The sequence below is a fragment of the Podarcis liolepis genome (genome assembly GCF_965112155.1).
Source record: "Podarcis liolepis genome assembly, chromosome: Z".
Taxonomy (NCBI): Eukaryota; Metazoa; Chordata; class Lepidosauria; order Squamata; family Lacertidae; genus Podarcis; species Podarcis liolepis.
Window position 1 is genome coordinate 40,533,290 of NC_139570.1, and position 26,040 is coordinate 40,559,329.

General features: G+C 41.3%; 1 protein-coding gene across 14 annotated transcripts in view; it reads left to right on the forward strand.

The window, feature by feature from the left end:
- RALGPS1 (Ral GEF with PH domain and SH3 binding motif 1) overlaps window positions 1–26,040 on the forward strand; it is a 216,892-nt gene that overhangs the window by 40,165 nt on the left and 150,687 nt on the right. For 8 of the 14 annotated variants that reach the window (XM_083485893.1, XM_083485899.1, XM_083485891.1 and 5 more), the window contains exons 3-6: window positions 567–690; window positions 5,143–5,250; window positions 6,855–6,905; window positions 24,938–25,021. In XM_083485893.1, coding sequence (XP_083342019.1) covers window positions 634–690; window positions 5,143–5,250; window positions 6,855–6,905; window positions 24,938–25,021 — 300 coding nt within the window. In that variant the 5' untranslated portion in view covers window positions 567–633. The remainder of the gene's footprint in view (window positions 1–566; window positions 691–5,142; window positions 5,251–6,854; window positions 6,906–24,937; window positions 25,022–26,040) is intronic. The other 6 variants (XM_083485894.1, XM_083485898.1, XM_083485896.1 and 3 more) reach the window with 1 other exon arrangement.

Below are 26,040 nucleotides of genomic sequence, written 5' to 3' on the forward strand. Positions count from 1 at the left end.
TTCATTGAGAACTAAGTGTACATTTCTTATGTATGCAATTGTGATTTATTTATTTTTAATTCCCCTTTCCTTCCCCAAAGGCAGAGTATGTTCTGATATCAACCAATATCAAAAATACAGAGGATGATACCTCATTCTCATACTTGGGGTGGAGCCATTTAAATCAGTGGACCTAAGTCCATTAATTTCAATAGATCTATTCTGAGTAACATTGGATATTATCCAGGGTTAATGAAAATACCACAATACCAGTTTTAACCCAAACTTCCCAAAGAAAAAGGTAATATACTGCTCCCAGGAAATGTTTGGGCATTCAGCATCTTCCAAGAGGAGTGTTTACTAGTTGACCAAGCCTCCCTCAATGTCCTTTAATACAAACATGAAGGCTGAAGAGCTTGCTCAGCCAGTATTAAGGGTTGAATTGGAACATAAAGAAGCAGGTGTCCTCTCACTTGATATATGGTACACTTTGCAAATAATCTTTGTGTCCCCTCAATAATGATCTTGTGCTCCTCACTGGTGGCCTCTTTTAAATCAGTTTCTCATAAAATGTATTTTTCTTGCAGCAGTTCTCCATCCTCTTGTGTCACCAGTGGTGGCTGAGCTGAAATTTCCTGCATCCTAAAGAAGAGTATGTATAAAAGGAATGGCCTCATGGCCAACGTGACAGTGACCTCCGCCACACCAGAGGTACACATTTGGTATTCTGTTACCATTTGTATGTTTTAATTTAATTGTTGTTTATTTTGGCATCTCTCTAAGACTTTCTGCCATTAATTTGTCTTGCCTAGTGTCATACTTGTATGTATTTTACAGATAATGTAAATTGAACAGCTGCAGCCAATGTGGCTAATGGGCAGGGGTGATTGGACCTGAGAGGCCAAATGGGGAACAAACTAAGATCTCAACTCAGGGATGGGGAAGACATTTGATTCAGTTCTCTTTTAAAGACAAACCTACCTAATTTGCCTTTCTGAACAATACATAAACTGAAACACAGCCACCCTTCAAAGTCCACACTTCTCTGAAATTTGCAGTGCCGTTCTTCAGTCAAGTAATTTGTACAAAAATGTGTATACTTGGGCAATGTATGCATTAAAATGCTTATATTAGCAAAATTATTATTTATTACAGATCACAGTGTGGTTTACAACATAAAAACACAAAAAACATAACATGATAACAAAAACAAATAAACAAAAACAACAACAGCAACCCTATTCACTCATTCCTACCAGCCCCTCATCACTCATGAAAGCACCCAGTTTATCCTCTTACTGGAGGCTTAATCAGAAAGTGGGCCCACGCCTTGTTGGTTCCCAAAAGGGAAGATCCCATTTGGATGTCACCTGCTGTTACAACAGTTCCCCAAATACTCTTGCCCCTGGAATTAGCTACTTCTGTAGCCTAGTGATGCTGTTCTCCAAGGGCAAGGCTTCAGGGTACACAGTGCAGATGATTGGTGAGTCTTAGCACCCAACTTGCACTCTGTTTCCTGATCCAACAATGTCTAATAAGCTCTGATGTCTAGGAGCTCTGATACATGTGTGACATGTGGCACTTTTCCACCTGGTTCATTTTAATGGACACAGCAGGTCCACACCTGTTCTACATTTTGAATGTGAATCTGCTTTGTTTATTGAATGGGAAAAGGCAGTCTGCATGCATATAGTGTGGAAATGCCTTCTGTATCCATGTTAATGTTTTTCCATGTGATCCCATACTTGGAAGGGATTCCATACACAGAAGGAAGGGTAAAGTGGTAAATGAGTATGTGAAATGTCTGTAGAATTGAAACAGTCACGTATTAGCAGCTATGACCTCCTTCCCCCTGAGATTCTAAAGTGCTGTGAATCAGAAAGACCCAGTTTTGGGGATATTGCAGAGGTAAATTTAACTCTATTGTGCACTCGACTCCATAGAGTATGTCTTTTTGCATGTTTTTCATGAGATCTCCAAGCCTTGGAAGGCTGGAAATAATAATACAAGATTATGAAAAAATGCATTTTGTTGAGTTCTGTTTACTTCAGCTTTCTGTGGAAAAGCTGTACAGAGTTGCTGGAATTTACAGTGGATTTAAACCAGCAACTTACATGAAAAAATAGACAACAGAACTATGCAGTTCATTTCAATAATTTAGTATTATCATGCTGAAAAATAGTCACTGAGTTGAAAACATTGGAAATGGATGAGAAATGAAGACTGGCATCTTGTGGTTAGGATTTATACCATGTCCCAAAATTGTAAGAACCTAACTCCTAGCTGGGTTTTAAACTTTTTGAGTGGAAGGTGAGAATGCATCTTCTATAAACATTACATTGCGAAGTTACAGTAAATCTGTAATGTCTATTAGAAACTCTTGAAATTTGAAAAGGTTCCTTTGTGATTAAGGGTCTAAGTTCATATTTGACAGATCTAAGATATAATTCTGATTTTGCCACAGTCTTCCTGCATGGTTTTGAATAGCATACTGGTGAACAGTTATATTTCTGGGAATCTGAAGGGAAACCTCAGACTAAATAGAGTGTTTTCTGTTTAATGTAACAGAGAATGATCTGTGTGAATTCCCGTATTTATTAAAAACAGTAGCCTCCTTCCATTTTATTTAGTTTTCACAACTTACTATGTCTTCATAAGCATGTTTACTCAGAAGTAGGTTCTGAGTTCAATGGGACTTACAGCTTAGTATATTTGCTTAGGATTTTCTAAAATGTGTCCAGTAACCAAAAGACTTTGGTCATATACCCCAATATCTAGTTCTGTCCATACTTAGATTATGTCACAAATATTTGCAGATATAGGTGTATGTCCAATTAGTCACTTCCTCTTCTTGCTGCCATCACTGCCTGCCTGCCCATGGACTGCCACAGCATTTGGGGATTTCTAGTTTTGAAAAAACAGAAGTCATGGGGAACATGATGGGGGATAGAAGATTTTGCATGGTGTGAAGAAAGTGAAGATGAAGACATTTTTTCTCCCTTTGTCATAATACTAGAACCTGGGGCCATCCAATGAAGCTGGATTCTTGAAGATCCAGGACAGATAAAAGAATGTTCTTCTTTACAAAGTGAAATTATGTCATTCACTCCCCCAAGATGTAATGGTGGTCCCGTACTTGGATGGCTTTAAAGATGATTAGACAAAGTCATTGAGGATATGGCTACCAGTGACTATCAGTCATGTTCTACCTCCACTTTTGAAGTCAGAAATCCATTTTCTGTGAAGAGTGCTATTGCACCCAAGTCCTGTTTGTGGCCTCCCCTTACGCATCTGATTGGCTATTGTAAGAATAGGATGCTGGACTAGATGGGCCTTTGGTCTGATCCAGAAGAACTCTTGTGTTATTCTCCTCATGGTTAATGGCAGGCTGCTTAGCCCAACCCTTTAACTCTTTAAGTCAGCGGTTCCCAAACTTTTTGAGTTGCACAGCACTTTTCAGAAGATAAATTTGCCATGGAACACTTTCGTTGTCCTTATGCCAAAGGCACATATGTGCATTTTTGGCTGTTTTTACATTTATTTTACTTCAAATTTCTTCGCAGAACACCAAGTGCTTTGTGGAGCACTGTCTGGGAACCGCTGCTTTAAGTTTCTGGGGGACAGTAAGCGACTAGGTGTGGGGGACTCCCTAGTCCTGAATGGGGTGGTAACTGTGCCCCTCAAGGACCAGGTCTGTAGCCTGGGGGTCATTTTGGACTCACAGCTGTCCAGGGAGGTGCAGTTTAATTCTGTGTCCAGGGCAGCTGTTTACCAACTGAGACTTTGCCTGCCTGCACACTGTCTCACCAGAGTGGTATATGCTCTGCTTTGAGTACTGAAATGCACTGTACATGGGGCTACCACTGAAGGTGAATTTGAGACTACAACTAATACAGAATGTGGCTGCTATACTGGTGACTGGAAGCAGCTGCTGGGGCCATATAATACTGATCCTAAAGGCTCAACGTTGGTTTCCAGTACATTCCAAGCACAATTCAAAGTGTGATCCCTAAATGGCTTCAACCCTGTATACCTGAAGGAGTGTGTCCACCCCCATCATTCAGTCTGGACACTGAGGTCCACCTCCAAGGGTCTTCTGGTAGTTCCCTCACTGTGAGAAGTAAAGTTACAGGAAACCAAGCAGAGGGCCTTCTTGGTAGTGGCACCCACCTTATAGAACACCCTCCCATCAGATGTCAAACAGATATACAACTGCACAACATTCCAAAGACATCTGAAAGTAGATGTATTGGGAAGTTTTAGTGTTTGACAATTAGCTGTGTTTTTATTTTGTTAGAAGCTGCCAGAGTGGCTGGGGCAAAACTGTCAGATGGGCAGGGTACAAATACCATCATCATCATCATTATTATTAATTTCCTAGAGAGTTCTAAAAGTAGCCCAGCCTCTTCATGACTGTATTCACTTTTTTCTAACCTTAAAGAGAAATTGGTAGGAAGTACTACTGGGATATCTCTGCCACTTTCCTAGTTTCACAAAGCAAGGAAATGCAGCTTCAATAGTGTTTCAGTGGTACCTTGGTTCTCGAACGGCTTAGTTGTCAAACAAATTGGCTTCCAATCACTGCAAACCCAGAAGTAAGTGTTCCAGTTTGCAAACATTTTTTGGAAGCCAAATGTCCGATGCGGCTTCTGCTTGAGTGCAGGAAGCTCCTGCAGCCAATCAGAAGCCACGCCTTGGTTTTCAAACCATTTCAGGAGTCAAATGGACTCCCGGAACAGATTAAGTTTGAGAACCAAGGTATCACTGTATTTTGTTCTTAGCTTGGAAAGGAATACAGTGATTAATTAGAGCAGGCAAATGTTGTTACTTTTTGGTTCACTAATTCAAAGTCTAAGAATAGAGGCTTTTCAAGATCCATTGCTGGGGAAAACCCTACTGATATATATACCAAACTTTATATTGAAAGCTCTTTCTAATCTTATAGCTGCACATCTCTTCTCTTGCATTAGCCAATATGAGCACCAACTTGAATAGCTTTTGTTTAATAAGCAGAGGGGAGAATTGGATAGAAACCCGAGTTAGTAAAAAGTAAACTGGCATAAGGCTCAGCTTTGCTTTTTTCTTTGTGAACGCAATCATTAATTAGCTGACTGGCAAATTTCTGGTTTCATGTAAATCTATTCCTCCCATCCCTTTCCATAGGGCAGCAGCAGTTCTGACTCTCTGGAAGGACGGAGTTCAGATTATGCCCATAAAAGCTATGATGCAGTTGTGTTTGACGTATTGAAAGTAACTCCAGAAGAGTTTGCAGTAAGTAAAATGACTGATTTCATATTTGTACTGAAAGTATTGACATGATCATAAGAATAGGTTCTCATTCAAATTTCTGAAGTAAATTAGTGTTCATCAAGGGGGTTTACTTGATTTACATATAAAGTTTTTAATTCTTATACCCAATTGCAGTATAACTAACACTTTTTTCAGTGAAGCTTCTCCTAAGCTGTAGCCACGGCACCATGTTCACTTTTATAGAAACCTTTTTTCTAAATGTGAATGCAGAAGTGGAAACATAGTGCTCAGGTATTTGGGGCTGCTGGAGAGGCTTCAGTAGCACGTCCACCCACCATTGACTACATTTTCTCCCTTCCCCCAGGCATTGGAGCAGTTTAGGTAAAGAGGACCTTTCCTGCCTTATTTTTTATATTCAGGTGTTTGTTTGTTTGTTTGTTTGTTTGGGTGTGTGTGTGTGTGTGTTTATTTTTTAAAAAAGGACTTCTCTGCAAGCCTTTTTTCCAGTTGGAACTTACCAGAACTCAGTTTCAACACCTCTCAGGTGGGCACCATTGCCATTCTAAAAGAACTAGGGAGGTGTTCATGGTGATTTCTGGCACTTCTTTTTCTAGAAAAATAGAACTGCTTCTCTGCCTGATAACGACAGACACTTGGGATTTAAAATAAAAAAATTCCTTCCAGTAGCACCTTAAAGACCAACTAAGTTAGTTCTTGGTATGAGCTTTCGTGTGCATGCACACTTCTTCAGATACACACTTCTTCAGATACTTCTTCTTCTGAAGAAGTGTGCATGCACACGAAAGCTCATACCAAGAACTAACTTAGTTGGTCTTTAAGGTGCTACTGGAAGGAATTTTTTTATTTTGACTATGGCAGACCAACACGGCTACCTATCTACTACTTGGGATTTAAGCAGAGATAATGTGACCAGGAGGGATTCTGCTTTGCTCTTCTGATTCTGCCAAAACTGAAAAGGCAGCTACTTTGCCTTTATTTCAGTTAAATGAGGTTTACTATTAGAAAAATGCACAAGAAGAGAAAGGGAACTATAGCCTAGGAATTACAGATGGAAAAACTGAAATTAAATTGAGGAAGCAACATATAAATCCTTTCCCTTCTGTGCCTCTGCACTTAAGGATGTATCCTACTATGTTTTACTGGTTCTACTCTAAATATGACTAACATTGGATAGAAAGCTAAATGTCTATATTGCAGAATCTGTGAATAGTTTCCAATATTTGTCTTACGCAGAGTAGAGTCATTGAAAGTGATGGACACAACCAACTTAGGTATATTAATTTCAATGGGTCTATTGAGTAAGGAGCAAAATTTAGCTGGATGTCACACAACCCTTGTTGCCTTGTTTGGTCAAGAATGTGGGGAAAGGAGCGCTTAAAAAGGGTCAGAAGTGAGCTATTGAATCACAAATTACTTTAACAATGCATTTCATCACAGCAGTGTGAAGATTTTTGTACAATATCAGCTTTTCTGAAGACTACGCACACATGATCCGGGACCTGAGTGTTGTCAGAATTTTCTGTCTTGGGCAAAAGTATATTGGACTAGCACAGAATCAAGTATTTGTAAATTTGTAATTGCTCTTTCTCTAACTTTTGTTACAGAGTCAGATTACATTGATGGATATGCCTGTGTTCAAAGCTATTCAGCCAGAGGTATGTGCTCTGATATTAACTTTTAATAAATGTTGGAAATCAACAATGACCATTTGAATAACTTTATATGTATTTCAAGGGAAAATAACTGTTATTAACGTAAGACCCAAACTGTACCTAGCGCTGCACAGTGAAGTACCTATATAAAGGCTGTAAGTGCAAAGTGACCATTTAACCTGCATCAGGAAATGCAAATAATGTTTCTGAGAAGTTGGGTCCCCTCTGAGATTTTTCATGTGTTTCTTGCACTGAAAGTCCCCCCACTCCTACTATAAATGCTATCAAGCAAGCAAGCAAGCAAGCAAGCAAGCAAGCAAGCAATCATATACACCTCCCCCAAGGGCAAAGAGAGGAGCTGCAAGAGAAGCCCAATCATTTAAAATTCCCAACAGGATGAGAACTCAGCCTCTCTCCCTACTATCTCTTTCCATAGAAGAAAACATGACAGGCAGAGGAAGCAGGATGGGGCCCAGCATAATTTTTTCTCTGGCATGTTGGCGAATATGAACAAGCAGCAGTATGTAAGTGGAAGCCATAGCAGATTTCAGGGACACCCCTTGTGCCACTCAGTCATTTGCTCAGTTTTGTACCACTGTGTTTACTGCTGCTGCTGAGGAATAACAACATCATCATCAACAACAACAACAACAATTTATTATTTATACCCCACCCATCTGGCTGGGTTTCCTCAGCCACTCTGGGCGGCTTCCAACAAAATTTTAAAATACAATAGTGTGTCAAACATTAAAAGCATTCCTAAAGAGGGCTGCCTTCTGATGTCTTCTAAAAGGCTGGTAGTTGTTTTTCTCTTTGACATCTGGTGGGAGGGCGTTCCACAGGGTGGGTGCCACTACTGAGAAGGCCCTCTGCCTGGTTCCTTGTAACTTGGTTTCTCGCAGCGAGTGAACCGCCAGAAGGCCCTCAGCACTGGACCTCAGTGTCCGGGCAGAACGAGGAAAATAAAACCGAGGAAAGGAGCACTATTAAAAGATAAAAAAACCAAATGTCAATGAACAGGGTTAATTGGAAGTCCTTTTTGAAATATTGTATAACTATATCAGTTTTTCTCCATTTATTTCTTTTTTTAAAATCTATGGTTCAATGAAGACAATTATCACCCACCCACCCGACAATGCCCACTGGAACCCAAACAACATGATCATGCAATGTCAATTCCTGAAACATTCATCTGGCTCCATTTAGAAAGTATGCAGCAGAAGCTGCATGTCTTAGCCACTCAGGGAAGCTTTTACATTTAATGATGTTTTTGTTGTTGCTGTTGAAAAAAGAAAGAAATAAAAAGGCCATTGGCCACCTTTTTTATTGTAAACTAACTAATGCCTCCATCACCCAAACGCCCCACGCTCCCTTCACTTCCTACAAAATGTTCTGCCAAATGTTCTGCTGCAGGAGTGTTCAGATCAGCCCTAGTCAGATTGATTGTGGCCAGCTTAAAGACAGACAGGGCATTGGCAGGTCTTATTCAGGTTCGTATGTTGACTGACAGCAGTAGGTGGAAATGTGGTTTGAGACAAACTCTTTAAAATTGCTTGAATTTTCTATTTTAGAAGTTAGAATAGGCCTTCTAGGAAGCAGTGTAGACGCTGAGTTAAAGCTTGGCAGAAGGCTAGGAAAACTTAGAAGTCTTGCAAGTGTTGTAATACATAGCTGTCTTGTTCCCTGATGAGTATAAGAAGTGACTAATTTTATCAGGAGATGTCTGGTGAATGCAGTCAGAGCTCTGACATATATAATTGCTTCCATCTGTACTTACGCATACAGCATGTGTTCTAAGACCAATTAGATCTCAGCTGCTGATATTGCTAACAGTGGCTTTTCCAGCTGTCTCTTTTAATTCTATGTAGTCAAATTAAAATTTGTTACATTCTGGCATGTGTTATTCTTTGAACTTAGTTTTGATGTGGCATCTTACTGATAGAATGATAACATAATTCTATGGGCTAGATATATTTGTGTCCTAATAATGGTTTTAACGGGCTACTACATTTATATATGAGGGAAGGCTATTTCCTAAGTGCTTCTGCCTATTTAGATTTGGAAATGTTCTCCCCAGAGAGGCTTCACAGGCACCTACAATTTATATCAGCATCAGGTGAAAAGCTTTGTATTCTACCAGGCTTTAGGGCTTCTGAGAATTTCTGCAATTCTGGCATTCTGAAGCCGTGAGAAAGTAATGGTACTGGTTGATATTTGTTTTAACACTGCTGCTGTTTGGTTTTATGCTGGGATTGTATTTGTATTTTTTTGATAGTATTTTTTTGATAGTTCATTTTTACATGTTTATGTCCATCCACAGACTGCTGGTAATGGGAGTGGGAGCGGAGCTCAGAAGTATCATAAATTAATGATATGTAGAATACTTCATGGCCCTAGGAAATTTTATTTCTAAAGAAGTTTGCGGCCATTTTCTTACTGATTCTGCATCTTGGACTCCTCAAAGACCCCACTGTATTCTTCCTGCAGCAGGAGCTCCTGGAAGAAATTACGCATGGCATGAATAGATAAAAGTTTTTCCACTCTCTCATCACACTAGAACTCGTGGACATCCAGTGAAGCTGCATGTTATAAGATTCAGGACACGTTAAAGAAGTACTTCTTTACACAGCACATAGTGTTATGTAGCCCATAACTATGGCACTTGCATGTCTTTAAATGATGATTAGACAAATTCATGGAGTGGAGGGCTATCTGGGGCTACTAGCTGTGCTCTATCTCCACAGTTGGAGGCAGCAATGCTTCTGAATACCAGTTGCTAGAAACAACAGGAAGGGAGAGTGCACTCATGCTCCAGGTTTCCCTGCTTGCGGGTTTCCCACAGACATCTGGTTGGCGGCTGTGATAACATGATGCTGGACTTGGTGGGCCATTGACCTGATCCAGCAGGCTCTTATGTTCTTTGCGGGAAGTTATGTGCTTTAAATGTATTGTGTGTAGGCAGCCTGAGATACAAAATACTTAAGTGGAGAAGGGCATGAACTTTGATTCTGAGAGCTTGCAACTCAGAACCAGCAACATATTTTCCACCCAAAGACTTGTTATAACAAATTGCAAAGGCAGCCTATTATTTGGCTTTAGCAAAAGGAATAGTAATGTTGTCATTCGTTGGTCGAGAGCCACCTACTGCTTTTCCTCACTGTGTTTATGCCATGAAGTTTAAGGATAACTAAAAAATCATCAGTCCTCAATGTGGTGCTTGACCTTTTCTGATGTCAGTTTTTATCCAGTCCTGAATGTAAGGCATTCCAGAGCACAGAGAGAGGTGTTGGATGTTCTACGAACATTAACAAGTGCCGTATGTTTGCAGATATTAAGTCATTTTTCCTTTAAAAATAAATAATATTTTAAAACAAGAAAGTGATCTAGGGCAGATTGTCAAAGTTGCAGTCCCTTGGGCTGTCTACAGCACACTATGTATTGCAGCCCATCAACTGCTTAATAAAGCCCCTGAATTTTAGCAGTCTATTAGCATATATGATCACGTCACAATTTATTCTGAAGAGGATTGATACACTACAACCTTGACAGTACTTGTATCAGGTTGCTCTGAACAGCTTAAATAGTAAACAGTTTTTGTTCATCTTGTTCATCCGTAAAGATCCCTAATTCCTGCCTGTTACTGTTTTCTCCCCATATCATTATAGTATCTTCTTCTGGTTTTCCTCATTTGGGCAGATGCAGCCTAACTCATAAGAAGCAAGAACTCAGGAAGTGGTTTTTGCAGCTCAGTGTTGATTTTGGGGCTACATAAATATTTATACTAATCATTCTTTTTTTGAGTAACTGGAGTGACTTATGAGATAATTTTCATATCCTTGAGTAACAAGGGAAGCCTTGTAAGTCATCATTTGATCATTGTTCACACAGCTGCTATCTTCCCAAAATTTGTAAAATGTGTCACACCCACCCACCAACCGAATTATTTTATGCATTTAGTAGTAGACTGTGGAAACTACCATAAATAGCAGGATTTATTGCACTTGCATGATAAAATGCTACCCATTGCCCACTCCCCTGTCAGCAGTGGCGTAGCGTGGGTTGTCAGCACCCGGGGCAAGGCAAGTAATTTGCGGCCCCTAACCCGTGGATTTGCGCGCCCTAACCCGTGGATTTGCGCCCCCTAACCTGTGGATTTGCGCCCCCTAACCCTAACCCCCAGATGTTGCGCCCGGTGCGGCCGGCCCCCCCTGCACCCCCCACGCTACGCCACTGCCTGTCAGGATTTCTTCTCCCACCCCCACCCCCCAAATTTCTAATGAGATGAAAAATGTACCCAGTATAGTTGTGTTAGTGGTACAAGGATGTGTTGGTAGGCAGATAGGGGCAATTTACTACAACTGCTAGTATATGATAACTATTACTTAACCTAGGTGAGTAGGCCAGTGGTAGGTTGTATATGATTGTATTTATTTGTGATAGCTAAGATGTGGAACGTTCACAGAATCATGTTTACTCATAAAGGAGGTTCTTATGATAAGCTCCTTTTTTTACTGATTTTAATTGCAAGTAACAAAACATACCCATACAAGGAAAACAGAGCCTAATAATTTTACAGAGAATAAAGAAAAAATGGTGACTGATGTAGTTTTGGACATTCCAAGAAAGGCAATCAGATGAAAGTGTCTCTTCATAAGGTTCCATGAATTGATGGAGGGTGAAAATCATGTTCAATTGTCTTAACAAAGTCGGTAAAAGGATACTAGATTGTATAGGTGTGAGTCTTTCCACCCCTCAGATTGATTTTCTTTTTGTGAAATGGTTAATTTGTTCGTAAGCATAATATTGCTTGCAGAATCCAGGCTTCAAAAAGATTTGCATTTAAAGTTTACCAATTTTGTAATCACTAATCTAGCTGCAATTAATAAATGGAGGATGAGGTCTTTACTGGAAATGTTCTTAATCTGAAGAGTAAAATAAGATAGGAGTACTAATTTTTGGTCTGGTTGTAACGATTGTCCCATCATTTGTTTGAAAAACCTTTTCCCCAAAACCACCACTTGTGTACTAGAGAGCCAGGTAAATTGCATTCCCACCAGCAGAAATTGGACATGTTGTGATTAATTCTGTGTAGTCTAGCTGGGCACAAGGACGTGTGATGTGCTATCTATAAAGCATTGCCTTGAGTTCTAACTGAGATGGATCCAAATGGTAGTTTAGGGCAGATTTGCTCCCAGGGATTTTCCTCCAATTCTGCTCCAGAATCTTTTCCCCATTTTAGGCTTAATGAAATGAGAGGAAGGGTAGACTATTGTGTGAGGAGATTTCCCTTTCCCAGTGGGTTGGTTGAGTTGAGAAGTTGCTCAAAAACTATTTCAGCTGGATAATGCTTGTGTCCTTGCATTTGGCTGATTTAGAAAATATATAACCAGGTCCTGGTGTATCTCTAACCAGCCACATGGTATATGTCCCAATATAAAATTTATTTCTGGAACTGTAAGGGGCTTTTGGTTAGCATAGAAATCTTTGAGATTATATAAACCCACTTTTTCCCAAGCAAATGAGCCTGATTTGGCTGCTGTACAAAGGAAGGCTGTTGAGTTATTGAGATTAAAGGAGAATCAACATGCAAAAGTTTCAGTCTCCATTCTTTCCATATGGTCAAATCTGATTTTAGAAGGGGATTAATAATGTTCTCTACTGTATTGTCCATAAACTATTTCATCTGAAAAGGTGAGATGTTCTCCTTTTATCAAAATGATCATTAAGTACAAGGTTTACTTGTACTTAATGGTTTACCACCTATCACCACTTCACCGTGTTTAAATGAGTGTAGTAATGTAAAGGTTTCATCCTGAAATTGTTATTGTTGGGTAGACCATTATCTTCTTTGCTTAATTGGCATACCCAGGCCATTTACTTTCCATGCTATTGCCATTAAGTGTGGCAATGTAAAGTTAATTTAAAGTTATGCAGCTTATCCCAGGCAATGGATCTGTTAGGCAGCATAGTAAATTCAGTGTTGTTATCATATTCCATCAGCAAAAAATAAAGATGCTCTGAATTCCAAACTCACCCCTCACTAATTTTCCCAACCTTCCCAACAGAATCATCCCTACACCTATGCTTGAGAGTGAAATAGTCCATCTCTTCCTTCATAAGCCAAATGCTAATGAAATGAAATGAAATTGGGGGACATAAACATTAGCCCTCCTCCCCTCTTCCCCCAGAAGCAGAAAACATTTTGCATGATTATATTGCAAACAAAAATAAGAGACCAATAGCCTAATTCTTGCCTGTTTTGGTTATAGAGCCCATAGCTCTTGGTCCACCTTAGTTGGTAGTTTCAGTGGGACCTCAGGCAGAGAAGAAGCCACCTGTGTGTTGTTTTTGCTGCTATTGTTTTTTCTGAAGGCCTTTTTTGTCTTTGCTGCCAATCTCATTTGAGTTCTGTGCCTTCCTCTCCAGTGCCTACTTCTTTCAGTTATTTGTCTTCATTTGGTTGCTCTCCCAGTTGATATAATAATTTTCTAGCTTTGAGTTGTGTGGAGGCTTTAGCAACTGCTTCATAAGTTATTAGGAGTTTGAATGAGTAACCCGATCGGTACATTACGCCTGCTTCACAAAATGCTGTGATATAAATTTTAAGTTCACATCTGCATTGCAACATTCTTGTGCAGAGATTCTGGTAGATGTTTATCATTGAATTTTCTATTATGATTTTTCCAGTGTTCTGAACTTTTGAAATAAGTCTTTACATTATGAAGGCTCTAAAGCAAACAATAATGTCTCTCAGGGGCTCACCATTTTTTGGTTTGTGATGGAGTGTTCTATGTATCCTCCTAATATGACCTGCTTGTATAATGGCGTCATTTCTTTTATTCCGGACATAATAACCTTATGTAGGTTGGTGTCTCCAAAAATTTTCAGAGCCCCTTGAAGGCATAGATTCTGGCAGCGATCCCAATCCTGTGCATTCTTGAGCTACAGCTTGATGTCAGATTGAAGGTTTTTTTAATATTCTAAATCTTGATTCTGTTGTTTGTGCTGGGTTCCATTGCTTCATTAGCTGTTGCAGAAGCATCTGAAACTGGAAGTTTTAAAAAATATCTTCTCTCAGCAGTTCCAGTGCTTACCCCAGTACAGTGGTCCCTCGGGTTACAGACGCTTCAGGTTACAGATGCTTCAGGTTACAGACTCCACTAACCTGGAAGTGGTACCTCGGGTTAAGAACTTTGCTTCAGGATGAGAACAGAAATCGTGTGGTGGCGCAGCAGCAGCAGTGGAAGGCCCCATTAGCTAAAGTGGTGCTTCAGGGTTAAGAACAGTTTCAGGTTAAGAATGGACCTCCAGAACGAATTAAGTACTTAACCCGAGGTACCACTGTACTCAGTTCTTTTTTAATTAGATCAACTAAATTGCCATGTCAAATGGAACTTCTGGTCTCTCTGAGTTGTTTTTCGCTACCTTGAGCCCTGGTGGCCATTTTGGAAATGTCTGTGGCCTGGGCTTGTGAATCTCTGATGATCTGAGATGGAGGTGACAACTAGTTGTCCAGAGTACTACTTTGTGCCAATCTAATATTGCAGCTCAGTGCCTGCTTGTGGCTGTTAGGAGTTTGAGCAAGACTTTGTTTTGGAGCAAGCTAGGCCAGCAACAGATCAAAATGTCATCTTGCCTTGGTGACGTCTCGACCCCCAAAATATAATTTCATTTTCAACACCTGATGCCTGGAGTGATTCTGGATGGAACATTTTACAGGAAAATTTTGAACTCCCTACAAATTGGGTTATGTAATGGGACAGCTGGTTTTCACATATAGAATTTGTGGTGCTGGCTGACACTCCCCCCCCCCAAAATCTCTGTCTCTCTTTTTAAAAAAGTATATAACTCAGAAATGTGTTGGTACATTTACAAAATAGTTTGAGCATTTTTCCTTCTGAATAGAAAAAAGGACAGCATTGATAGATTGACCTTTTTAAAATATATGGCAAGACGCTGCAGAAACAAATGCTTCTGTAAATCCAGCTTCTGAAATTAACTTTTCAATAAGAAAAACACCCCAAGTTTCATTTCTGGGTAGACTTTAAAACACCTGTGATTTTCATATCCTAAAAGAAATAGTAACCAAAATGTTAGGTTAGCTGGAACAAATTTAAGAGTTTATTTGCGAATAGACTGACTTGAAACTAAACATGTAATGCAATCCTATGTGTGTTTATTCAGAAGGAAGACTCACTGTTCATTAGGACTTCAAGTGTGTTTAGGATTGCAGCCACTATGAAAATTTGTTTATTCCAGTTATTTATTAGTTGCTTTTCAGAGCCAAGCCTTCACAAAGCAACACACAGAGAGAAATAAGAAGCGAAAGAAAGAACCTTTGGCAGAGTATGAAGCGCTGGTGTGAATATAGACAAATAAATGATTGAAATGTGAAATTAGATCATCAAAATTATCTCAAGGAAAGGCAATCCTAAAAAGATCAGTTCTGTTATTCAAGAAGGCCTTAACATTTGTTTGGCTCCCCCCTTTTTTTAGCATAAGAGAGTTTCACAACTGCCACAACTGTACCAATTTCACTGGTGAGCACACAAACAGGACCTCAGATATGGATCCCGAATCACAGTCATGGTCATGTGGGTATAGCTGCTCCATAAGGTAAACTAGTTCCAAACTGCTGGCACTTTGAATTGGGCCCAGAAATGCCCTGGGAGCTAGTGCAGCTGGTGCAAAAGTAGTGTCACACCCCACCAAACCTGAGCAGCCCCCATGTTAAAGTGCACTGCATTAGTTTAGTTTCAAGATAATTAAAGCATGAGTACTAAGAATGGTTTCTGAGGTTCCAGATAGCAGCCTGAGCTGATACAATGCATTTGCAAACTGCGCATTTGGTCCTTCAGCAGAAATCCAATCCCACCAAGGTCCAGATTAATCCTGACCAGATTGACAGGTCTACCAAACCTCTATCCTTGACATCCATAGGTGAAAAAGGAAGGTAGAGTTGTGTGTCATCAGCAACATAGACTTGTTAAATTAATATGACATTCTGAAGTAAAAAAAAAATTGAAATAGAAGTTTAGATGGTTTTCTCTTCCCTGATGCTTAATGCATATCTTTCGTCAATAGTTGCCCTCAAAGCCCCTCATAAGGCCAGAACAAACATAATGAGGCTAATCAAAGAGGAGACAATAGATATACATTTCCCTGTTTATCTGTTTGTTTTGTAACACAAAAAAACTTTAATAAAAACTTATTTAAAAACCTATGATTAAGAGACCAGCAGAAAGCCCCGAGATCTTATACTTTGCCCTTAATATGAATTTCCCTTCAAGTCTTACTGCAGTTAATGGACACATTGGTACTGACATTAACAATGGTGAAAGTTAACAATGCATCCTTCTTAACCATGGTTTAAAAGCTGGTTAAATTGAGAACCTAATTTAGCCTTTACCCCAGTTAATATTTTTGCTGGCATGTCATTTAATGTCAGGACATAATTAATTCACTCTAGGAAGGCAGCAATCCCAAGAACCAAATTTAATTACAGCCCTGCTGTGGTGCCTGCTAGTGACATGAAGCAAGTATTTCACTGAACTGGAATACAAAGCAAAGAGGAAAAACAGACACATTTCTAGTCTGAGAGCAAATAGAACCCACCATTGTCCAGTCCTGTCCTCAAATGTATTACTGTACACATTTGTGTGTTTGTGTTCAATGCCTTTTATTTAGTAAGTAAGTAAGTAAGTAAGTAAGTATGCCACATTTAGTGTAGAGCAGGATAAGTGTCAAAATACTGCTGAGTGGAGAAATGTTTTTATGCCCACAACAATTGACTCTCTTAAGTATAAAGTTGTTCTATTGCGATCATCAGGGCTGTCTTACCCATAGGCGCTAGGGATGCAGGACACCAGGGCGCTGGGCTCTCAGGGGCGCCAGGCCGAGAGTCCAGGGCTCGATAATTGAGTCCGGGGAAGAGCCTGCCTGTCGGTCGGAGTGCCACGGTGGGTTCAGCAGCTCTGCACCGCAAGTTCAGGGACAACTGAGCCAGCGAGACGCTGAGGCAGCCGGCCGGCTCCACCCTCCTGCGCACCTGGGACTGGGCAACCTGGGGAGGGGGCGCCAGGTAGATCTTTGCACCCCGGCGCCACATATGCTTAAGACAGCCCTGGTGATCATTGACCAGTATCAGGATAAAATCACCAATTACAAAGTTTGAACGAAGTAAACTTAAAATAAATAAAATTACATATAATAAAAAAGCAGCTCTAGTTGGTAATTTATCCAACAGAAGAGAACCCTTCTGATCTAGGGATGACCATCCATCAATATACTACTCCTGAGTGCTTGTCATTATATGTCACACTTTAATTGCTGCTCTAGAGAATTTGGCCACCTTATATGTTATGCCAGAATTATTATCTAAGATCAGCAGAGTAGTAAGAAACTGTTCAGAACTCCCAATATATTTCTGGAGTATAGGCAAAATAAGGTGGGAGCGTAGATCTCTGTAAAACAAGCATTGGAGAAGCACATAATCTACAGTTTAAATTTGGACAGAGTCACAGGGACAGCATCTATACAGATACGGGATTTTTCTATAGTGACCTTTAAGAACAACAGAGGGGAGAGCATGGCATAGGGTGAATGGCCTATGATATTTAGGCGGATCCAGATTGCTTAGATACTCTATAGGCATTGAGAGATACCTGCTGTAATCACTGTCAATAAAAGAGGGGGACCTATCCAGATCTCTTTGGCATTCTGTGCGTGTGATACACTGTTTGATAGCTGATTTAGCTTGCTCAAAGCCCATTCTGAGCAATTGCTCAAGGGAAAAGCCCAGAGCTAGAATTCTGGTCATAGAAGCCTGATACCATGCAGATTGGAAGTCATCCTTCAGAACAAGGGGAGCAAGGCCAGTAGGAAAAAATGATAATCTTAGCCATACTCTGGCCTCCATGCTCAAGAGACCTGCCTCCAGCCTAAAGATTGATCTTAGAAATTTATATTGAATGCACTCCAGTGACGAATTGACTATTCTCTGGTCATAATAATAGCTTGGATATACAGTGGTACCTTGGTTCTCGAACTTAATTCGTTCTGGGAGTCTGTTTGACTCCCGAAACTGTTCAAAAACCAAGGCGTGATTGGCTGCAGGAGCTTCCTGTACTCAAGTGGAAACTGCATCGGATGTTCGGCTTCCGAAAAATGTTCACAAACCAGAACACTTACTTCTGGGTTTGCGGTGTTCAGGAGCCGATTTGTTTGGCAACTAAGCCGTTCGGGAACCAAGGTACCACTGTATGATATGCCCTGTCAAGGATCTTCATAATCAATTGGGGTTGTCTAGTCCCTCTTTTTCCCCTGCATACACTCCACATTCTTCCCAAATATGCTCTGGAAGCTTGGGGGAAATCCCAGAGCAGATTTGAGGTGTCTGTGGGAGAGTAGAAAAGGGAAATTCCACTGCACTTGTAATTTTGTTCACATCATGATTTAGGCCTGGGTGATGTATCACCCAGGACCGATATGAGGGGCAGAACAGGATGGCAGCTTCACACAGCCGTATATTGCATGTGGAAAATCAATCCTGCTCCTGAGTCCCTCTGCTACCAGCGCCGCTTTCAGTATTGGGCCACTAGTAGCAGAGGGACTTAGGAGCAGCAGTTTCACCCAGGATAAACTGCCGGCTGAGGCCGCCATCACGTTCTGCCCCTCATACCACAGAGGGAGGAGCAAGCTGTATTCCCACCCCCGGCTTCTTTAAACTGCTCCGCTGACTTACCGGCAGCCATGCTCCTCAGTGGAACAGTTTACAGAAGGCCCCAACTCTGGCTCATGCGAGCCAGAGGCGGAGTGGGGGCTCCATTAAACTTCCCCCACCCCACCCCAGCTGAGCAAGCCCTGGTGCCTTTTGTGTGAGCCAGAGAGGCACTGGGCTTCACTCAGCTGGGGGGGCGGGAGCCTTCCCACACACCCTGCTGAACGGCGCAAAGAAGACCTGATGTCCCTCCAGCTCACGCGCAAGCAAGAGGAACTTCGGAGGTTCTTAGCCGGGGACGGGAGCCTTTCCGCTGGCTGAGCAGGGCAAAGGCTGCATCAAGACCCTGCCCTGCAAGGCAATGGAGTGAAAGCGCTTCAGGTTCCTTCTTTGTGACAGCTGCAGAAGTTTCACCCTGGCACCTCACGGGGTTAGGGCCAATGCAGCTTGTTGTTACAACATTACTGTGTATTGCCAGATTGCAACCTTTGGCTGGTGATACACCGTGATGTTGAAAACCTGACGTCTCTCAGCCCTAATCATGATTTAGTTGGATAGACTCTGTTTAAAAAATGTTTTAGAAAACATCTGATCTTGCTTGTATTTGTGTGTGTGGAATGTGTATCACATTTAGAAGCAGTGGGCAAAATTTTTGCTGAAAAGCATAAAATGTATTGGAAGGTTAGAAGTTAATGGTAAAAACACATAATGAGGAAGTTCTCTTCTTGTACAACACAATGCTGATGGCATGTAGACAAATACTATGGGGCGGGAGTGTGTGTTGTTTAAGACCTTTTTCTGGTAAAATCTGCTGGTAAATAATCAAAATGTAAACTTTCAAATGCATTTTCCAGGCACAAATGTGTTTATTTTCCTGGCCTGTACTTATTGTAGTGATAATTATTTCTGCTGATATTTACAGGCCTGTTTTTACTATTTTTGTAGCCCGCCCCTTCAATCTCATTTCAGTTCTGCTATCATGCTTAGCAGATTTGTGCCACGTGAACAAATGCTTTCCAGGCTCTTTGACCACCAGACATCTGTTTATCACATGGGGGAGACACGAGTCTTGACAGGTGTGAACTGGCACCATTATTCACAGCAAATACAAGTTGGAAACTTGTGTTGAGAAGCGTGGGTGGAGATGAAGTGATTTTCCCGCTGTTCTCAGCACATGTGGGCTTTTGGATTCCTACAGGACATTCTATCACATGCCTATAGAATTCTTTGGAGGCAGACTTCTAGCGCTTTGGCTGGCTCCCTGTCTTGGGCTGCATAACCTCCACAGTACAGAGCTGATGTTGGAGAAACTTGCATAACAGAGTTGTTTGAAGCTCTGTGGTTGCTAATAGTGGCTTAGGGTAGATAATCTGGTTAACTCATTTCCAGGATGCTATATACACAGTAGGTTAATTCTGAATGCAAAAGCTATATAGATTTGTAGTAACCTGAGCTAGTAATTGTGGAGGCAAGCTGTAGAATGTATTTGGAACATCAAGGGATAATGTGAAATTATCATTTTTCCCTTGGCAAAAATAATGTTTCTTTTTCCCTTTTGGATTATATTTGTGCGTGTGCATAGCTCTGAAGTATGCATATATATCCAATTTAAAGTAAAAGCATTCAAATACATTGAAATGTTTTGTTTGTGCTACATAAGACCCACTGTCTCCAGAGCTCTATGTTAACAGGACTAGGAAAATGCATCAGCCACTCAAGCACTATACAAAGCCAACCTTTTGGATGATCTTGACTAGCTCTCCTAATCTGAGAAATGTACGTAACAGGAATGGTCTGGGTACTATGGTATTAGCTGTTTTCAACTTTCTCAGCTGGTAGCAGAATAGTTGAGGTTCCAGAAAAGGATTTGTGGGAGATAGCTATAGATTAGGGTGGCCAAAGTGTGGCTCATGAATTCCGTGGGGCTTTTAGGCATTTAAAAGAAGTTCCTAGTGTATGCATAGCTGCACATATGCTTTGGGCAATTGCCCTTTCCTCATCTGAACCATCCATTGATGACTGAGGAACCAGAGCTGATGTTAGCCCACATCCCAAAATGAGTTTGTAGTGTTTGGGCAATAAGATGACAATATAGTGGTCATTATATTATGTTGACAGCATTTAAGCACATTTTTATGGTCATACTGTATTATATTCCCATCCACACTGAAAATTCAGTGATATTTTGTGGGAATCTTAAAATGATAGATGCAAAAATCATTGTCCTATATTTCTCAGTATCCTTTTACCGTGCGAGAATCTGGCAGAATCATAAAGGAGGACTGTTACCTTGAGGTAGTGATGGGTAGAAGCATTTCCAGGCCACTGAGGTTGAATAAAGACATTCATTGCACTGACATTACTGTAATAAAACCTCCAAGTCAAATAAATTTTACGTGGCATTTCAGAGGATTTTCTTTTCCGTTAAGAATATATATAGAAGGTGCTTTTGAAATATTATTGCAGAAGCGCTAACATTTGCTGATGCTCTCTAATTATACAAAAATGGGTTTTTATTGTGGTACCAGTCGCAGTGCTACCTTCTCCTTTGCAGTGAGTACTGTGATCTGTGATAGAATGAACTCAGACAGACAAAGATCTGGATTAAAAATGGCCTCAACTTTATTGATTACAGGTGTAGGTGGAATTTTGGCTCAGGTATTGGGTGTACATCCATTTCAGCCTCCTACCAGAGGGTTGAAACTGCTTCAAGGCAATGTTTGAAACTAGCCAGCTGCCAGGTGCATTTTGCAACTGGCTTTCAACCACTTGCGATCAAGTAAAGATGCCTGGGCACCAGGATGGTGCCTGAAATCTCCACCATCTGGGGATCATTGGATCTGGACTGTTTCCACACCCTAATACCCCCATCCTGTAGCATTCTATCAGTTATATTTTATCTGTACAATCAGAATGGATTTCTGGAACCAAAATGCTTTTATTGTGCAGCCTGAACAGGAGCAGTCACCATTAAGAAAAAGAGGTCAGAATAGGCCAATATATATATGTGAACTGTCCTTGGATCAAGTGACTTTTCTTCTTTAAGTTCCCAAAGTTCTTCACCAAGCTCAAGATTATCATCTTAACTAGCTAAATGTTTAGCTGATAATCAATCATAGTCAGTGCATCATTTGAAAAAAACAGCAACTAGACATTCTGTTTTGGCGACTGCAAGCCTGGTTTAAGGAGCCATTTGGCACCTAGCGTATATAGCAGGGTTGTGCCCAGGAATATGGCCTCCCCCAATATGCTGATTTACCAAGGTAGCCATCCTAAGGCTGCCACTGGTATCTCTATGGCCTGTCTGCGCCACACTTGGGTTCTGGACAGAGACTTCCACCAAAACTCCTCTAACAGAGTACCCTGATTCAGCGGCAGAGTGTGACTGGGGTCAGACTCTCCAGTCGCAGCCTCGGAAAGTGGTGTGGTGGGGGTGCACTCAGAGTAGAGGGGCACCGCCTCCACTGCCGCCTCTCCTCCTCTCTGCCACTTCGGCTGGCAGCATTGGGCCATTGAATGGCGGAAGACCTGGCCCGGGCATGGCTTTCCTCCCTGTAGCTCTGGCCTCAATGAAGAAGCCTGTCATGTGGGGACCTCGTTATGTGCCCAGGACCATGGCCCCCCAGGCCCCCATGCTACACCACTGCCCTGATTAAGTCTCTGATTCAGGACAGGGTGATGCACCACTTCACCCAAATGTGTGAACACAAGAAACATTGATATTGCAAAAGTGCTAACATGTGCTGATGCTCTCTAGTTATACAGAAATGGGATTTCATTAAAATACCTTCCATTAAACAAGCAGCTGTAATAACTTTATCCAGTGAAAATTAATTATGGTGGGCTTTACATATACTGTCCTTGCTTAATTGGGCATCCTTTTAATCCATCCAATTCACAGCAAATCTCATTAGACACATAGAATGTTTTGCCTTTGTTGCACATTACCCCCATGGAGCTGACAATTAAGTCAGACATAGCCGCCTTATAATGTCCATAGTGATACTGAAAAATAGTTAAGATGTAGGAAAGCCACAGAGGTGTTTGACTATAATATATATGCAAAGCACAAAATTCAGGATTATTTCATCAGAATAGGGAGCTAAATTATTTCCTTAGAAAATACAATTTCAGTTTTGTTTAGCGACAAGGTGTCACTTGGTCATGTGTTTCTTAAATAAAATGGTAGATTGCAAAACAGGATTTGCATTGCAATCAAGGTTTCTAATAATTTTAGAAAAATAGGGATGGGTCTATATAAAGAATGGGAAAATCACTTTTAATTTTTAATATGCTTAGAAAAACCAACACATTTCTCACAGAAGATTAGCTGTCATCCTAAAGAGGGTACCATAGTTGTGTTCTGTTCCAGAGGTTGTGGGAACTCATGGTACCCTTTCCCTTGGCCTGGAGAGTGGGACATGGTCAGAGGCACCAACATGGGCCCCAGATTGTGGGTGCCCAGTGGCGTGCATGCAACGTGACACCATGCCATCACATCCCACTGGTGCACACTGCTCAACCTGTGCTGGCTCTCTGGAGTCATGGCGGTGACTTGGTCAGGGCCTCCATCTCTGCTGTGGGGCTTCTGTTGGGGGCCACTGTGGCTGCTTATGTGCTTCTGGAAGTGTGGCCCTGCTTCCAGGCTGGGTCTGTGTCCATGACAGGCCTTGGTAGGGCACCCAGAGTGGAAATTTGTGAGTGCCAAGGCACCTACGCCCCCTCCCCCGATGGCACCTATGGACATGGCTGAGACTTTTCTTCTCTGTTCATTTCCATCCTAAATTGCAGCAAATAAGAGATCAAGGTGTGCCTATGTGCCTGCCCACCTTGAAATATGCAATAACATAAGAATAGACTGCTGGTGCAGACCAGTGGCCCATCTAGTTCAGCATCGTATTCTCACAGTGACCCACAGTTACTGTGGAAAACCAGCAACAAAACATTAGCACAAGAGCACTCTCCCCTTCCGTGGTTCTCAGCAAGCTGCATCAATAGGAGTATAGCATCTAGATCAAGGGAAGTAATAGTGCCACTGTCTTCTGCTCTGGTCAGACCTCACCTGGAGTACTGTGTCCAGTTCTGGGCACCACAGTTCAAGAAGGACACTGACAAACTGGAACATGTCCAGAGGAGGGCAACCAAAATGGTCAAAGGCCTGGAAACGATGCCTTATGAGGAACGGCTAAGGGAGCTGGGCATGTTTAGCCTGGAGAAGAGGAGGTTAAGGGGTGATATGATAGGCATGTTCAAATATATAAAAGGATGTCACATAGAGGAGGGAGAAAGGTTGTTTTCTGCTGCTCCAGAGAAGCGGACACGGAGCAATGGATCCAAACTACAAGAAAGAAGATTCCACCTAAACATTAGGAAGAACTTCCTGACAGTAAGAGCTGTTTGACAGTGGAATTTGCTGCCAAGGAGTGTGGTGGAGTCTCCTACTTTGGAGGTCTTTAAGCAGAGGCTTGACAACCATATGTCAGGAGTGCTCTGATGGTGTTTCCTGCTTGGCAGGGGGTTGGACTCGATGGCCCTTGTGGTCTCTTCCAACTCTATGATTCTATGATTCTATGAACTGTTATTCAGAAGCATTGCTACCTTCAACTGGAGGTAGAGCATATTCATTGATAGCCCTTTCCTCCCTGAATTTGTCTAATTCTCTTTTAAAGTCATCCAACTTGGTGACCATCGTTGCCTCCTAGGGGAGTGAGTTCCATTGCCTATGTGCTACAGGAAGGTGTACTTACTTTTATCTGTCCTAAATCTTCCAACATTCGGCTTCATTGGATGTCAGTGAGATACGGGTTCTTCCTTTGCTAAAGTCTCACTATGGAGCAAAGTCTCTGGTCTCATCAGTGAAATAAAAAAATAAAAAAACCTGGCCTTGGTATTCCTCATTCTTTGTATTCTGTCTGTGCTAATACATCTTACTTTAGCATTGGACTCAGGCGTTAACTTTTAGGGCCTAGGGTATCGCCTGAATGCGCATAAGACCAACACACTGCTGAAGCTATTAGCAGGTCGGAATCCTGCTAGTGCCTGGATGGGTGCCTGTGTGCTGCCTTGGTTTCCAAGGCAGAAGAAAGGCAGGATTTAAAAATAAGATAATGAATTATAGGGGACATACCTGTTGCGAGTACAAGGAAAATCAAAGGATCCAGTGACTAGATTTTAGTAGAAGCTATAATAGTTTTCCAATTCTGTCCATTTGGAATTTTAAAATCCTGTTTCTTCGCTGGTGTGTTTTCTTTATGGAAAGTTTTATTTAATGCTGTGAAAGATTTTTTTAAAGATGGTATTATGTTATATTTTCTAGGAACTAGCAAGTTGTGGATGGAATAAGAAAGAAAAACACATCCTTGCCCCCAATGTTGTTGCCTTTACAAGGAGGTTTAATCAGGTAAAGATTCTAATTAGTTAATACATAATCATTGTCTCTCAGCTTAATGCAGGTTGGATTTGTAACTGTACTGTACAATTAGATACTTGCTATATCTGGATTTTTAACAACTGTGTTTGATGGATTAGCTAATTATGAAGTAATCAAACCTTCATCTTGTTTCCTATCTTGTTAATAGTTAGAAACTTATAGCTGCCTGGGATTTCAGGAAGTTACCCATTCTAGATGGGGTTGCACTTCTTCTAAGGGAACAGGGAGGTGGAATAGGCGTATTCCTTGATCCATGAATGAAGACTCATGTGGCCATGGTGGCTAGGACTGCTTTCTTCCAGTGTTAGCTAGTGTCCCAGCTATAGCTGCTCTTGACAGGGAAAGCTTAGCAACAGTCGTCCATGCATTGCTAACCTTGAGATTGGATTATAGGACTGCCCTACTATTATTGTGTGGAAGCCTGTCTTGTGGCCAGGATTGCCTTCTAGTAACACATAACACCAGTGTTGAAGGAACTGCACTTGTTGTCAATGTGCTACCAGCCAAAATTTAAGGCTTGGCTTTTGGTGTACAGAGCTTTCAACAGTTTGGGACCAGGGTATCTGAGGGATTGCCTTACCGTACAACTGCCTGTTCACAATGGTCATCTACAGAGGCTTTCCTTGTGGTGCTGAATGTTCCAGAGGTTTCTTCCATAACAACTCATACCAGGTCCTTCAGCACAGCAGCACCTGCCCTATGGAACACAGTGCCCACTGAAGATTAGACAGTCTCCAGACTATACACATTTCATCAGATACGAAAAGCTTTTTATGTTGACAAGATTTTCCAGAAATATTAGTTTACTCATGGACAGCATTTGATCATTATTTATTTTTAGAATGATTTTTTTCTGTTTTCACTTGTTTTGTTTTTATTGTTGCATGCCGCTATGGGAAGGGTGAAAAACCTGAAGCTTGTCTGCTAGTCTTGGCCTGATGGGCCATTTTGATCAAACAGCACCCACCTATCCTACACCTGATGTCATA